We start from the raw sequence: 16174 nt of genomic DNA, 5'->3' as shown, positions 1-16174 counted from the left end.
TTTGACACGGTTTTATACAAAAAGCAGTGCAAGATGATCGGAGGGCCCGTGGGAGACTTAAAGAACCAGGTGAGCATTCTCCTCACTCCTTGGCAGGGGCCCCCAAGCTGCCCTAAAGCCTCAAGGAAAAGTGGGAACCCAGCCCTCCGCCAGTTCACTAGAGGAGTGGAGATGGTCACACACAGCAGCTCAGGCCTACATCACCCACTTGGGCCTGCTGGGCCCCAGACATGGGCAAAGCTGTCAGACTCAATCCATCAGTCAGAAATCACTCATTCACTGAGGCCTCCTCCCTGATCTCTGCTCTGTGCCAGGCCAGGGCAGAAGGGTGGCGATGACATCCCAGAAAACATGAAACCTGCCCTTGACCCATGGAGAACTGCCAGCTCTCTGACATTCTAGCTGACATGGAGTCTACACAGTGTTGTATCACGCAACCACAAGAGAGGAGGGAGTCCTGCCGCGTGTGACAACACAGACGGACCTCGAGGGCGTTACGCTAAGTGGGATAAGCCAGATAGAGAAAGACAAATCCTGCATGGTCTCACTTGTATGTGGAATCTAAAAACCAAAACAAAAGAAACAAAAAACAGGAGAAAAAAAACAGGAGAAAAAGAGCCAAACTCCTAGAAACAGAGTAATAAAGAGGCTGCTGGGGTCTGGGGGATGGGAGCAGTAGGGAGCGGTGGGTAAAAGGGTGCAAACTACCGGTTATAAGATGAATAAGTTCTAAGGGGCTAATGTAAAACACGGTGGCTGTAGTTGATAGCACCAGATTGTGTAATTGAAATTTGCTGAGAGTAGACCTTAAATGTTCACACACACATACACACGCAGAAGATAAATATGGGAGGTGATGGATGTGCTAATTAACTAGATGGATGGGCGATTCTTTCACAGGGTATATCAAGTCTCTACAATGTACACTTAAAGTATCTCAAAATATTATGCGTCAGTTATACCTGACATTGAAGGGAAATGAGGAAAGGGGAAGTGAAGAAAAGAGGGGAAGGGAGGTGGGACGTCAGGGAAGCCAACCCAACTTTTGGAGGACAACTTTCTATGTGGTGATGCTGACTCTATAAGGTTGCAATCCCAGACCATGGGAATTTCGTCTCCCTCCTCTGATAGAATAACACCCAGGTGTTGGAGCCCAGCAGACCTGAGTGTTTGTCTTTGTTCTGGCACCCTACAGAGGAAGTAGCTTCTCATTGCTCATTCAGTATTCCCTTGGCCTCAGAATCCTTCATGATAAAATAGGGATTACAGTCTTGATATCTGCTTCCATAGACTTTGGGAATATCAAATAATGAAACTGTGAATGGATAGTGCTTAGGACATAGTAGGTGCTCAGTTGACCTAGACATCATCACTGTTCTGTAAGGGTCAAGAGGGATCAAGGAAGGGACATGACTCATTAGGGGTCCCACGGCTAGATCAGAGCAGAAGCAGGACTTGAACCTAGACTTGTTGCCTTTCGTGCACTTGCCACCACACCGTGCCACCTTTTTAAGCCCACTGACAACGGAACTTCTTTCTGGGCACTGGGCATCTCCAAAGTTCCTTTAAAAAAAAAAAAAGATTTTTATTTACTTGAGAGAGAACCCACAAGCAGGGGGAGGAGCAGAGGGAGAGGGACAAATAGACTCTCGTCGAGTGAGAAGCCCAAAATGGAGCTCAATCCCAAGACCCTGAGATCATGACCTGAGCCAAAGGCAGATGCTTAACCAACTGAGCCACCCAGATACCGCCTCCTCCCACTAAGTTCCAATCACCCAAATCCTGCATTGAACTTTCCCACTGGAGAAAAATCTCTTCCACCCAAAACTGACAAAGAAGCTAGAACATGTCCAGGTTTCTCCTCCCCATGACGTGAATCCTGCCACTGTGCAGTGTGCCTGCTGCCAGTGTGAAGCTGTGTCTCATGCACGATCCACAGTCATGAATCACCGCACAAGCCAGCAGGGTCAGGGATGGATTGCTTACCCCTCTTTAGGGCTTTTTTGTACATTTTCTTATTCTATTTTGGTAAGAACACTTAACATGAGATCTAGCCTCTCAACACATCTTCAAGCACACAGTTCTGTTGGCTAAAGGTATGGTGTACGGCAGGTCTCTGGAGCTTATTGGTCTTGCTTGCCTGAAACTTTATACCCATTATTAGTACCCCCGCCCCGCCACCGACAGCCTCTGGCAGCCACCATCCCACTCTGATTCTATGCAGGTGACTACTTCAGACACCTCATAGGAGGGGAATCGTGCAGTATTTATCTTTCCATGAAGGGCTTATTTCACTTAGTGTCATGTCCTCAACATTTCATCCTGATGGGAATATGAGATGGTGGTGTCACTCCAGAAAACAGTATGGAGTCTCCTCCAAAAATTGAAAATAGAACTACCATACGATCATCTCACTTGATAGAAGAAGAACTGATGACCAGAAAGGAACCGTGTCCTCCCGAAGTCCCCACTGGGAAGAGCGAGAGCTGGACACCAGTGCTGAACCACAGCCTGAGGCTTCCCAGGCAATGGGAAGCTGGGTGCCCTGGCAGCTCAGAGACTCCTGACCTAAGCCCCATGTGTGCACAACCCTGTCTCCACTCATCTCCCTTCCCAACCCAACCAACCCTCTTAATTGGAACCAACTCAGAAAGCTGCTCCCCTTGCTGCAGGTAGAAGAGGCCCCTTTAGAGTATAAATAGGATTGAGGCTTTGTTGGTGTAATAACTTTCCAGCTAAGTGGCTTATTTGAATTTGGTTTTTATTGGTGGGTTGGGTTGAGTTTGGGATACTTTTTTTTTAACAGTGTCCTAGATTTTGTGATTCTTTTCACTATTTTTTTAATCGAAATATAGTTGACATAAAATGTATTAATTTCAAGTGTCCAGTATAATGATAGTTGTATACACTGCAAAAGGTGCATTGCCATAAGTAGTTCCTGCCTGCCATGTTTGTTGTTAATTGTGATCTGAGGCACAGGCGATAGAAGAGAACTCCAGTTGTGGATGTTTACTTGCAAGTAGTGTGTACACAGCCTTGGGAGCCTAAGCAGCCTGGGGGTTAAACCAAGAGCTGGGCCCATTGGCTAAACCAAGCTTGCTACTGATCATTGTGGATGAACAGCCCAGTTGAAATGATGACGCAAACCCTGATGATGAGCACACACTATTGTTTATGGAGCATTTACTGTGTGCCGGGCACTGTGCTCAGTACTGGACATGAGAGTCCCTGTGGCGCAGATTCTGTGATTGCAACACACCCACGTTACAGATGGGAAGACTGAGGCTTGGAGAGCTTGTGTAACTTGTCCAACGTCTGCCTGACCAGAGGCAACACTCTTAAGCCCTGTACCGTGTTTTCTCCTCCCAGATGATACTCCTTCAAGGTCATTACCAGCATCACGTCATTTGTACAGCACGTTGACTTGCAAAGTAGCACCATCTTCACCCTCTCTTTGGAGCCTAAGGGTCACATAGTCCTTATCTGACCAGCCTGAGAAATAGAGTTTGGGCAACAGGCCGAACACAGCACCGTTAGTAACTGGCAAGGCTCTCCGTGACTGACTCTGGTTGGCCTTCACACCCGCATCGAAAAAATATACTTGATATTCTCCCCCACAAACCTGGCTTTTTAACATTTGTCTGAAGTCAGCTTCTCCCGCTGTCCCTAATCACTCTGATTCTTCCACTTATTTTCTGTTTTGTGCCACAGGAATCTGATTACATTGTGAAATTCATAGGGTTTTTTTTAGGAGCTGGGCAGTATTTGGGTTTCCACCCGTGAAGGCACACAGAGCTCTCACCGCATGTCATTGTTATCTCTCCTGAAGCTGAAAGTCAACTGACATGATGCTTCTCGAAGCAGATTTTCCTCTTTTTGTAATGGCGACAGTTTATCGAGCATCATGACGATGATAGGGCTCTGGCGTCACAGATTTGCTTTACTCCCGGCACAGCCACCTCCCAAGTGGGACTTGTCTGAGCTTTCAGCTTCTTTAGTCATCTAATAGGAGGATAGTAGCTCTTTTCATAGGGGTTTGGAGAGAAGTACAAAAATAATCATATACAGAAATTGCTTCACACGTAGCAGCACTCAATAAACAGTTGGTGTGAGGATTATCAATAAGCGTCTCCTTTGTTATGTTTCATTACAAAAGTAATCCATTTTACTAAATTCAGATAATGCAGACAAATATAAATAAGGAAGGAAAACTGTCATGCCACCGTATGAACCTCTGTTAATATTTGGAAGCATTTTATAAGTTGTTAGGGATTACATATTAGGACCTCTCTTTTTTTTAAGATTTTATTTGACAGAGCGAGAGAGAGCACAAGCAGGGGGAGTGGGAGAAGGAGAAGCAGGCTCCCTCTATTCCAAGTGGGGCTCTATTCCAGGACCCCAGGATCATGACCTGAGCCAAAGGCAGACACTTAACCACCTGAGCCACCCAGGTGCCCCAGGACTTTTTTTAGTTACTGGCAGTGATCTGTATCAATATGTATTAATAAGAAAGACCTTTCAGGTCAATTCTTTTGGACCATTATAAACACTACTGAAGTCAAGGTCCCAGGACCTTTGTATATGCTATGCCAGCTGCCTGGAATCCTCCTAATCCCTGAAAATGGCATGGCTCCCACCCTTGTTTTATTCAGAGCTTACTCAAGTATCCCCACATCAGCCTTCCCTGGCCACCAGAAACAAACCCCTTCCCGTAATATGCCTTTGTTCTCTTTTCCATAGCCTTTATCACTATCTGCAACTGTATTTTCTATTTGCTTATTTTATTGGCTCTCTGCCTGCAAGACTAAGCAGCATTCAGCAAAGGACTCTGTTGCATGCACTAATATGACAAGAACTGTGCCTGGCACATTCAAGACACCAAATGAATGAATAAATGAACGAATATAGCATTCTGTAAATAGAGGCTTGCATACTTGCCGCCTTCTCTTAGGATAGATTCTTGGGGATGGAGTTACCAGGTCAAGGGCCATGCATATTTAAAATTGTAATTCTTGTCACCACATGACTGCTGGCAGAGTTGTGGCCCTTTCCACCCCTGCCAGCATTATTAGGAGAAAGTGTTTGCCTAATTCCTGCTCTTGCTGCCAGTCTCGCCACAGTCCACTGAAGACCCACTCCTGGTTTAGGAGGCTTTTCAAGACCACAGCCCCAGCAGTGGTGGCCAGGGTGTGGAGGGGGGGGGCACTGTAAGAGGCATCTCCACCCTGTCTGTGATGTGGCTTCTTGTCATCTCCAACTCCCCACGCCTGTGTCAGAGCAGCTTGCCTGAAAGGTCATTACAGGAGCCAAGGGCATGCAACAAAAATAGGAAGCTGGTTATTGGCAGCAGACAAAGGACAACCCTTTAGAACGGCACCCCCCACCCTGCCACCGTGTGGGGACAAAACTCGCTCATTCCCTCTCGTTCAGTAAAATGCATTTGAGGTCCTACTGCGTGCCAGAATGGGAATCAGTTATGGTTGTGTTTCTGGAGCCAGCCTGATGGTCCTAACACTTTGGGGGTGGGGAGGTTCTGGGTTGTCTCCATCACTTGGCTCACAAGAAGGCAGAGTCACTAGTTGAGGGGGCCGCAGGAAAGGCCTGGAGACATTTTTGCCTTCTGAGATTGTGGGGGAATTTTGGCCTTTGCTTTTAAGGATGGCTGGGGCTTTTGTTTGCCTTTGCTTTTAAGGATGGCCTGTCATGTTTTGAGGTTGAGTGGATCCAGCTTTTCCACTGTGGCTCCCCTCTTTCCTCTGTCTCTTCCTGTCTCTGCATATGTATCTGATTATATGCATTTGTCTTTATTTATACCTGTGTATGTCTTTGTCTTTCGTCGTGTTTCTGTGTAGGACTCTATATGGTTTTCTCTCCATAGGTGGGAGTAAGGAGGAGGCCCTTCTGCCTGCAGGTCTCCCTCTGTTTTTGTCTCAATGTGAGCGTGGTCTGTCTCTCTCTATTTCTCTCTTCTCTCTCTCTCTCTCTCTCTCTCTCTCTCTGCCCCTCATCCTCCTCTCCCCCTCTGCATGAGTCTCCTTTCTTCAGATATTTTGGTTCTTCTTCCCCAACCCCTATCCCCAAAATAGCTGTACTCCACAAGAACTCTGGATTTTTGTTCTCTTCTCTTTGCTACTCCCCAGACCAGCTGTCTGACCCAGGGACGGCTTTCATTCTGGAGGTTCTGTTGCTGGAGTGATCACACTTAATTTCCTGGTGCTCAGCTCCTTTTCTTCAGAAGGAAAGCATCCACGTCTGTGTCTGTCTGTAAATCTGCTCTTCTCTCTAAAACCCTAAAGAAAGTTACAAAAGGGACACCTGGGTAGCTCAGTGGTTAAGGGTTTAACCTTCCGCTCAGGTCGTGATCTCATGGTCCTGGGATGGAGCCCCTCATCAGGCTCCCTGCTCAGCTGAGAGTCCGCTTCTCTCTCTCCCTCTGTCTCTCTCAAATAAATAAAATCTTTTTTTAAAAAAAAAGTTATAAAACGCTTTCTTCAATGTCAGTGCATAAGTCCCACTAAAGACTAGCATACAGTCTTCATGCCAACCTTTCTCATCTTCCTGCTCTCTGATTTGGTGGAGGGCAGGTGGAAATAGCAGGACTGGTTTTAGGCTTCCACTCCTTGCTTCTGTCCTCACTCACTGTGTGACCCTGGGGAAACATGCTGACCTCTCTGAGCCTCAGAGCCTGATAGTGCATTCCTCCCAAAGCCAAATAACACCTCCCCACCCCCACCCAGCAGCACTGGTGGTGTATAGCAGGCCCTTGAGTGACATCAGCTCCTCTGGACCAGAGCAGCCACTCCTCTCCAGAATGGATTCCTTCCTTCCTTCCGTCCTTCCGTTCTTCCTTCATACATTCATTCAACAACCTGGCAACAGACATCCATGGCTAGAGAGCACGGGATGATCCCAAAAGCCCCATAAGCGTCAGTCACTGAGAACTCCAGATCATTGTTACCCAGAGGTCTCAGGGCAGGGATGAGCAGTATTATCTGAGGGCCAGCAGGAGCCCCTACAGAGTTAACTTCCTACTAAATACAGTGTCGTAGGGCATGTCTAGGCCTTTGAAAAGTCACCCAGTGAAGTCCAGGTGCACAAATACTCGTTGTTTTTAAACGTTTCTCCCTTTGTTTGATAAAGAGTCTCCAAGGGAGGTGAAGAGAGGCCGCAGCCAGCATGCTGAAGATCAGTATGCTGCCTTTGGGCTGCAGTCATGGGAAGGAGAATATAAGCTTTTCTTCTACCTTATTATCTTTTTACTTTAGATTCTCACATTCCTGTCTATTCATAATCCATTTGTGAAATCAGGCTCACATCCTACATGTCTCTGAACTCCAGGCTTTGTCCAGGGCTGGCATGTGGGAGGTTTTAAGGATGCTAGATGGGTGAGTGGGTGGATGGATGGGTGAGTGGATGGATGCATAGATGAATGGATAGATAGTTGCATGAGTATTTAAAGGGACTTGATACCCCCAGGCGTGCCACTTTCATATAATCACCAGGAAAAGCCCACTGTATTTGTGATTGGTTTGGAGAGAAAATTAAAGGGTAGTTAGGATAACTCTCTCTCGTTGCTACCCAGTCTGTCTTCAACCAGAGTCAAGATGGTAATTATCCCCAGGATTGCAGCTACTGATTGAACAGCCAAGGAGCCTAAGACTCTAGGATCCATCATGAGCACTTAAAGAGATGCGCTCAGGATCTTTGGGCTAAACTTTCTGAGATCTCTGTCTCTATAGGCAGATTGCTCACTCCTCCTCCACCTTCCAAGGGCAACCTGAACACACTTCTGTCCTAAAACAATTGACCTTTGTCTTCTGTTTTTCCCAGCTGGCTGACAGCTCCTCAAATGCAAGATTTTTTTTTTCTCCAAATTTTATTTCTCTAGTACCTAGCACAGTACTTGGCCTGTACTATAGGCTAAGTTAATATTGCATGGATTGATGAGTTGATAAATGATTGGAAGAGTGGGGGCATGGATGATTTGCTTTGAGGATGATGGGTAAGAAGATGGATGGATGGTTTTAAAGGTAATGAGTGGTTGGATGGATGGATGAATGGATGGTTGGTGTTCTGGATGATAAGCTGGTGAGTGCTGTGCTGGATGGGTAGCTGAGTGGTTTGCTGGATGGGTGGTTGGATTCCAATGGGTGGGTGATTGGATTTGGATGGACGGATGAATGAAAAGATGTGATTTTATTGGCCACCTAGAGTCAGCCTCCCACATCATATAGGAACCCTCCCTGCAGTTCCCATGATAGTCCTCCAAATGCATGTCTACCTACCTACAATGGCTAATTTACAGGGTATTTCATTCACAGGCAGAATTGTTACAAACTTTTCCAAAGTCTAGGTACGCTAATGTAATATATACTAGTGTTTAAGGGCATCGGCTCTGGAAATGGACCTGGGTTTGAATCACAGCTGGACCAATTAAAGCAGTGTGACCTTGAACAGACAAATTCCTTGGCTTCTCTAAGCTGTGTTTTCCTCATTAGCAAAATAGGGATAATAACACTATCCTGCAGGGTTGTTGAGAGGATTGAGTGAAGTGATGGATGGCAAGGGCTGGTCAGTGCTCAGTAAAATGTATTGTTATTGTTATGAAACCAAAATGCACCCCTCCTATAACTTATTTCATCAAGAACCAGATGTGTGCCAGGTAATGTTATAGCCTTGTATGTTCGATGACAAACAAGACTGAACTAGTGCCTCATCTCTTGGCATTGCTCTTCTAGTGGGATGTTTAAACAATGAAAAGTAAACAGATATACAATTTCAGATGATGATAAATGTTTTGCAAAAAATCGAGATAGGATGAGGTAGTAGAGAGGTGGGGACAGGTGGCATTTGTTGAGCTGTGAACTAATGACAAGAAGAATACAGCCATGCAAAGATCTAGGGAGAGGGTGTTCCGGGCAGCAGGAATAGCTGAAGGCAGAAATGAGCTTGCTCAAGGAAAAGAAAGAAGGCCAGGTGGCTGGATAGATAGTAGGACAATCCAGGTGCAGAGGTCTTCAGGAGGCAGATCACGCATGCTCTGGAGGCTGCACCATGTGATTTGGACATTAGCTCATGTTAGTTTCATCCTGTCCTCTGGAACAGCCTAGAAGGAGCCTTGTTCATTTGGCAGCTGTTCAGCTTTCCAGTGACAGCAACAGGCTCCGGATCTCCTGACCTCCAGACTAACCACCCCCACATCTCTGTTTTCCAACAGAGAAGGATGTTGACATCCTGGGACACTTGCAGCTACCTCCTGACAATATTCTGAGTCTCATAAACCTAGAATGCAGAAGAAGTTAGGTTTGACCCAAAGGGAATCAGGCTGAAGAGACACAGGAGATCTCCAGTCAAGATTGTATTGAATTCAGCCAATAAACCATGTGCGCCCTTGAAACTCCACCCCTGGAGTGTTTGCAGGGAACCAGGGTGGTACAGGTGGATCTGATATAGGATCTGGACTTTCAAAGAAAAGTGACAGATGATGGTAGCTGCCCTGCAGCCGGGCTGATGGAGTAACTCTCCAGGTGCCATTAGGATCCCATCACTCAGCAATGCTTCCTCTGTGTTGGCTTTCCTCTCAAGCAGTCTTTCTCCATGTGGGGATAAAAGGGTTCTTAGATCTTCCAGTTTCACGTGTGCCAAAAAGGGAACCTCTCTAATCTGATTGTTCCAACAAAAATCTAGAATTCTGTCTTCTGGGCTCATTAGCTTGGGTGGGTCACACGTCCACCCCTGAACCACACAGAATGTTGCCAGGGCGATGCAGCATTCTGACTGGCCAGCCCTGAAGCTCTGTGACCTTCCCTGTCACTGATAATGGAGGGAGACCCTCCCCATCCATAGGACCGAGGATGAAGGAGGGCGATGATGCCTCTCAAAATGCTGGGTGATAACTGTTTTCATTATGCCAGATGAGTAAGCTCAAGTGATCTTCTGTACAACATCGTGCTTCGAATCAACAATATTCTACTGTAAACTTAAAAATTTGAGAGGCTATGTATCATCTTATCTGTCCTTTCCACAATGTTTACCCAAAAAGAGATGCTATTAGGAGGAGAAGGGAGAGTGGATTCTGGGAAGGCAAAACCAGCTCTTATATCTTATGTTTCCCAGCTCAGAATTAACTGCTCCTGCCGCCACAGTTCAGTTCAGAGATCTCTCTCTTACACCTTGCTTTTCCTCCTGCCTTGCTTGAGGGTTTAATACCTGTACTTATGTCTCCATCAGTTTTTTAAAGCTCCTTGGGGATGGGAACCATGCCTTTAAGCACCTCAGGGTCCCTGACACTTGTACTAGGACACATGTAAGGATCCAGGACGAGCTTGGTTAAGTTGGATTAGGTTTCCGGGCCCGAAGTGATGACTGTGCCCTTCAGATAGAGAAACCTCTGATCCTTACCCCCACCCCCCTACCTCCCACCCCCACCCAAGAACCTGTGATCCTCACCCCACCTCTCTGGTCTCTCGGGTTTTTCCCCAGGCAAAGCCAACAAGAATGTTCAATGGGATGAAGATTCTGTAGAATATATGCTGGCCAACCCCGTCAGAATCGCCTTCGTCCTGGTGGTCCACGGCCGCGCCTCCCGGCAGCTACAGCGCATGTTCAAGGCCATTTACCACAAAGACCACTTCTACTACATCCACGTGGACAAGGTGAGGACCCACACACACACCACCAGTCACCCTTTGTTGACTTTTTCTGTGGGTCTGTCTGCCTTTCTCTAAGCTGACATCCCTTTCAGGCAAGACTTCTAGGCTGATCAGCGGCCTCTCCTTGGAGCATTCGGTCTAGGATGGGGAGAGAGAGAGAGAGAGAGAGTGAGTTCGTGCACGCGTGCATTTGTGTGTTGGTTTTAAAACTCCTAGCTGTGACTTTAGACTCTCTCTATATAAACACCACTTTCCTTTCTGCTCCCTTGGCCAGGGCAGTGGCAGCCACTTGGTGAGGATGGCTAGCCCAGGGGTGGGCACACGATTCCCATAAAGGGCCAGACGGTAAATATTTTAGGCCCTGAAGGTATATGCTTTGTGCCACAGTGACTCAGCTCTGCCATTGTAGGGTGAACACAGCCCTGAGTAATACACAAGTGAGCAGTGTGTGTTCCAGTAAAACTATTCACACAACCCTGCAGCAGGCCTACTGATGCCTGAGCTGTCTTGCCCAGAGGTCTCTGTCCCTATGCTAACCTGACAGGATTATGTCTTTGGTCAAGAAGGCAAAAGGGGAAGCTTGCTCATGGCAGGCCTGTGAGAGGGTGATGGAGAAAATCCCACCCCTCAAAACAACCACCGGGTTTTAGACCCAGTCATACTTCTTAGCTTGTCATCCTGGGACCACATGCATCAGTCTTGTATGAAAAATGCAGAATCTCTGGCACCAGCCCACACCCAGCAAACCATTAGCTGTGAGGTGGGGCCGGGGAATGTGCATTCCAAAGAACTAAAGTGAATTTTTAAAAATAATACGGTTTCAAATGGCGATGTAGAAAGTCAGCCCAGGCCTGAACCAGTTACTTGGCCAAGTCTGCTACATTCGACAGCCCCGTCAACTAGACGGGGAGGGCTGAAGAGGGGACGAGGGGCATGTCTGCGTGTGTCCTGTGCTGCTGAATGTCACTTTTTTCTCTCCCGGGCAAAGCGCTCTAATTACCTGCATCGGCAAGTGCTCCAGTTCGCCAGACAATATGGCAATGTTCGTGTCACCCCATGGAGGATGGCCACCATCTGGGGGGGCGCCAGCCTCCTGTCCACATACCTGCAGAGCATGCGGGACCTCCTGGAGATGACCGATTGGCCATGGGACTTCTTCATCAACCTCAGCGCAGCCGACTACCCCATCAGGTAAGGCGGCCTGTGGGCCCTGGCCGGCCCGCTCCGAGCTCCTGCTCCCTCTGGCTTTCCTTAGCCATAGCTGCAAAGCCAGAAGCAGAGGCATCTTGCCACCTGTCTGGAGAGGCATTGTGCCTCCTGAGACCCTGTGGAGGCCTGATGCATAAAGTCTTCCAGTATGGGATCCACAATGGGCCTGAGTATGCAGTTTTCCCAGCTCTGTTCATGGGTATGCAGAAGAAACCAAAAGACCCCTGCCCATGTGGAGCTTCCATTCAAGTGGGGCGGGGGGGAGGGTACAGAGAACAAACAAAATACGTAAAATGGCAAAGCGGTAAAGCAGTGGGTGTGAGACCCATGTGGATGTTAGACGAGGTGTGATCGCTTCAGTGGTAAAGCAGCAAAGCTGAACAAAGTGGCGAAGAGAGTTGTAATTTTAAGGAGAGTGGCTGGGGAAGAAGTCCCTCCAGAGAAGAACACAAGGAGGAGAAGGAAGAAAGCTTCTCCGACTGGGAAAGCTTTCTAGGCAGAGGGAGCCATGGGTCCTGTGGTGGGAATGCACCTGCTGTGCTGGGGGCATGAGGGGGCTCAGTGTGGCCAGAGTAGAGGATGTGACAGGTCAGAGAAGAATCCTGGGGTGAGGTCATGCTGCTTCTAGAATCTGGGAGCCACTGGCATGTTTGACTTGAGGCAGGACGGCATCCTACTTTAGGTGTTTGGAAAGGGAGCAGAGTGAGGAGGAAGGGAGGCCCATCCTGATAGCCTGGGAAGAGTCATAGACACCCATGTGTGGGCTATGTGAGGCCCTTGGGGTGTGTGTGTGTGTGTGTGTGTGTGTGTGTGTGTGTGTGTTTACTCCCTCTCAACTTTAAACTGGCCAGAATTTTAAAATTGGGAAGTTTCACAGGAAACTATATAATGTGGAGCTGCTCTCTGGCATCTGCCCAGTGTGCACCTGCGGGCCAGGCCATCAGCCACAATTGGGTGGAGCTGGTGGGGGGAGGCGGCCAGCAGCCTGGAGCGCTCAGCAACTCAGATGCCACCAGGAGGGTCTGTCCCGCGGCACAAACATTGATCTGCTCTTGAAAATAGGCCGTAAGCAAAGGAAACCCCTCTAAAGATCTTATAAGGAGGGGGGGACAAAGGCAAGAAAATGAACTCTATTTCCTGCCAGAAGGCAACTCATTGCTTGACTGTGTCTTCCATCCTGATTTATTGGTGAGGGTAAAAGGAGAAGAGGATGGGGAGCGAAGGGCAGGGCCTTCCTTCCTCTGAACCACAGGAGGGCAGTGGGTGGGGCCAGCACTCCCACAAGAGCCAGATGAAGAAGACATCTTTAAAGAAAAAATAACTTCTTTTTTTAATCAGGGCAGTTTTCAAGCAGACAGCACAGTCCTCACGAGAGTATAGTGAACCCCCCACGTACACTTGACATGGCTGCAGCTCCAATCTGGTTATGGCCAGTACCAATGTATCTCCACCCTCACCCTCTTCCCCACTGTAACACTTCCAAGACATTGTGTCATGTCTGTAAGAACTTTAGTATGCATCCCGAAAAGATAAGTTCTCTCTTCTAAGCTAACATCCATATCCTAAAATACTGTCATTCTTGGTGTCATCAAATACTAAGGCCACACATCCCCAGGAGTTTGGGTGTTGAATCAGGAACTAGATAAGAGATAGGCATGGAAGGACATTCTCTGGTTTATTTGTTTTTTTTTTTTTTTTTTTTTAAGATTTAGTTTATTTATTCATGAGAGACACAGAGAGAGGCAGAGACACAGGCAGAGGGAGAAGCAGGCTCCATGCAGGGAGCCCGATGTGGGTCCTGGAGGGAACCTGGGAAAGGTTCAGTCTTTGGTCAGGCGAGGCAAGGTCCACCTGGCACCCTTGAACCTAAGAAAGATGATGGCCATTAGAAAGATAGCTGTTTTTCTTTTGTTCAGAGGATAGCGAGGGTAAGCAGATTATGAAACATGGCTGGCAGATTTTTACTTATTTGCTTATTCATTTGTTCAGGTGCCCATTCCACAAACATGTGTTAAGCAACCCCTATGCTAGGCACTGCCTGGGCATTTAGTGAGCAAAAGCACCCCTGGCCCTCCCTGGTAGAGCATATCCCCTAGTTGGGAAAATAGAATTAAAGGTATCATGCAAGGTGTGAAAGAGCTAGACCATGAGGGAGTGAGGGGACAGGGTCAGGTGGTCAGTAAAGCCTCTGAATGCACAGTTTTGGCTTGAAAGTGGAAGGCTAAAACCAGGTTCTCAGGCAAATGAGAGAAAGTTCATTCTAGACCAGGATTTCCCCTCCGGGGCACTACTGACATACTGGGCTGGATGACTCTTTGGTGTGAGGACCATCCCGTGCATGGCAGGACATTTAGCAGCAGCCCCTGGGCTCTGTCCACTAAATCCCCTGGCCCCCTACTCACTTTGGGCAACCAGATGTCCCCAGATGTTGCCCAGTGTCCCCAAGGGGCAAAATTGCTTCTGGTTGAGAACACTTCCTGAGAGAGAGAGAAAACGGTCTGGACGAGACATAGGTCAGAGACAAACTTGCTGCTTTTGGGAAATTTCAAAGTGGATGGAGCAGAATGAGCAAAAAAAAATGAGGAGAGGCGAGTGTAGAGAAGCACAGGGCCGGGGTGAGTTCAGCTAACAAGGCCGACACTTCTTCAGCCCTCAAAGCCAGCCTGTTTTACCCAAGGGCAAACCGGTACCCAAGGTCATGTAAGAAATACATGGCGGAGGGGACACGAGAACCAATTCTGTCTCGTTCCAAGGTCGGTGTCCTCTCTGCTCGAGGTTGGCCCTCGGGGGCGTCATCCAGGCCTGGAGTGGCAAGATGGCCCAGGCACCATAGAGAAGGAACAGTACCCCCCTCAAGCTGGGCAGGGTGGTGGTTGTACCTCCTGGCAGGAGGGAAGATCCTTGCAGGTAGGAAGGTCACTCATGGTCCTGAGCCTGATCATTCCTCCTCTAGACCTCCAGTGGAGACCCCACAGGTCACCTCAGCCTGGGTCAAGTGGTAGCACTTGGCCAGAGACCTCTTGAGGTCTGGCGGGCATTCCTGTGCCCATGGCCCTCCCCAGGAGACTCACACCAGCTCTCAGGGCTGCCCCTGGGGGCCCTGTGTTCATGTGTCGCCGCCCTGGACGCCTGACTGGTTCAGCTGAGCCCTTCTGCATCCGGGAGGGTGGGTGCTGAGTGGCCCAGCAGGTGGCGTATGTTCGAGTCCCAGTCCTGCCACTTCACTAGCCCTGTGACCGTCTGCAAGGAAATTCGGGCTTTGTGAAACCAGGATACGGTCGTAGGACCTAGCAGAGCGCTGAGCACGTACAAAGTGCTCCGTAAACGTCACCTGTTCCTTCCCGAGCTGTATCCAAGGCTGAGGCCCCTGTATTTCCGGGGGGCCCGGAGATCCTTTCCTCACACCACGTGCCAGACCTTTTTTGGGTTTCAGAGATGAGAGTCGTGGAATTTTTAGCTTTTTGAGCTGAAGTGCTCCAGATCTCTTTGTGCAGAAGAGGCGCAGCCTTGGATACAGCTCAGGAAGGAACCGTCAGCCTGTCTTTCCCTCCCTCTGCCCCCACTGCTGTCATTTCCATGCTTTCCCGGTTCTTGTGCCCCCTCCACTCCGCCAGCCTCGTGGCCGGAGGCACTTTATGCATCAAGCACTGCTGGTTCCTCTTGCTTTTGTTTCTGTGAAGTTGCCCCACGCAAAAACATATGAATTTTGCAGATGAATGGTTTTATCCTGGGCAACTCTGATAGGCTTTCACTTCCCATCTGCCGCTCCATCTGTAGCTTCCAAAACCACTACTTCTCCTGTCCCAGGGAGGATGAGCAAACTTCGGAGCCTGCTCAAAGGGGCAGGAGTGCCTAAGTCAGAAGTTTCTAAGAAGCTCTGAAAACGTAGGGGATTTCCAAGGGCGGAACCCACCCAATGTGGCTGCTCTGAGCTGTTCTATGATTGGACATCACCTCCTGGTGTCACCTTGCCCAGCTCTGACTGGGGGACCAGACTCTTTCCCTCTTAAGTCTTAAAGACTCACTGATCTTTACTGGCCACCAGCCTTGTGTGGGACCTGGATGCAGACAGCCTGGTTGCAGATGCTGAGCCACCTCCCCGGCCATGGGAACGGGTGCACGGTGCTTTCACTTTCTGTATCTCAGTTTGTCCACCTAAGAAAGGGACACGATGTTTAGTACCTATTTCATGAACATTAGGAAGGGTCAATGAAATAGTGTATATCAAGCACTTAGCACAGTGCCTGACATGCAGAAAGTACTGGATAAGTACAGGCTGTTACTATTGGTGGAATCACATGGGCTTCAACTGA

At 48.4% G+C, this 16174-nt stretch overlaps 1 protein-coding gene across 1 annotated transcript in view; it reads left to right on the top strand.

Moving 5' to 3' along the window:
* The window catches only part of XYLT1 (xylosyltransferase 1), a 303984-nt gene that overhangs the window by 212861 nt on the left and 74949 nt on the right, over window positions 1–16174 (top strand). The window contains exons 4-5 of the mRNA XM_072753776.1: window positions 10483–10655; window positions 11641–11843. Of these exons, the coding sequence (XP_072609877.1) occupies window positions 10483–10655; window positions 11641–11843 (376 nt within the window). The remainder of the gene's footprint in view (window positions 1–10482; window positions 10656–11640; window positions 11844–16174) is intronic.

Source organism: Vulpes vulpes, chromosome 3 (genome assembly GCF_048418805.1).
Source record: "Vulpes vulpes isolate BD-2025 chromosome 3, VulVul3, whole genome shotgun sequence".
Classification (NCBI taxonomy): Eukaryota; Metazoa; Chordata; class Mammalia; order Carnivora; family Canidae; genus Vulpes; species Vulpes vulpes.
The sequence above is the reverse complement of the archived record's forward strand: the minus strand, read 5'-3'. Positions and strand labels throughout refer to the sequence as shown.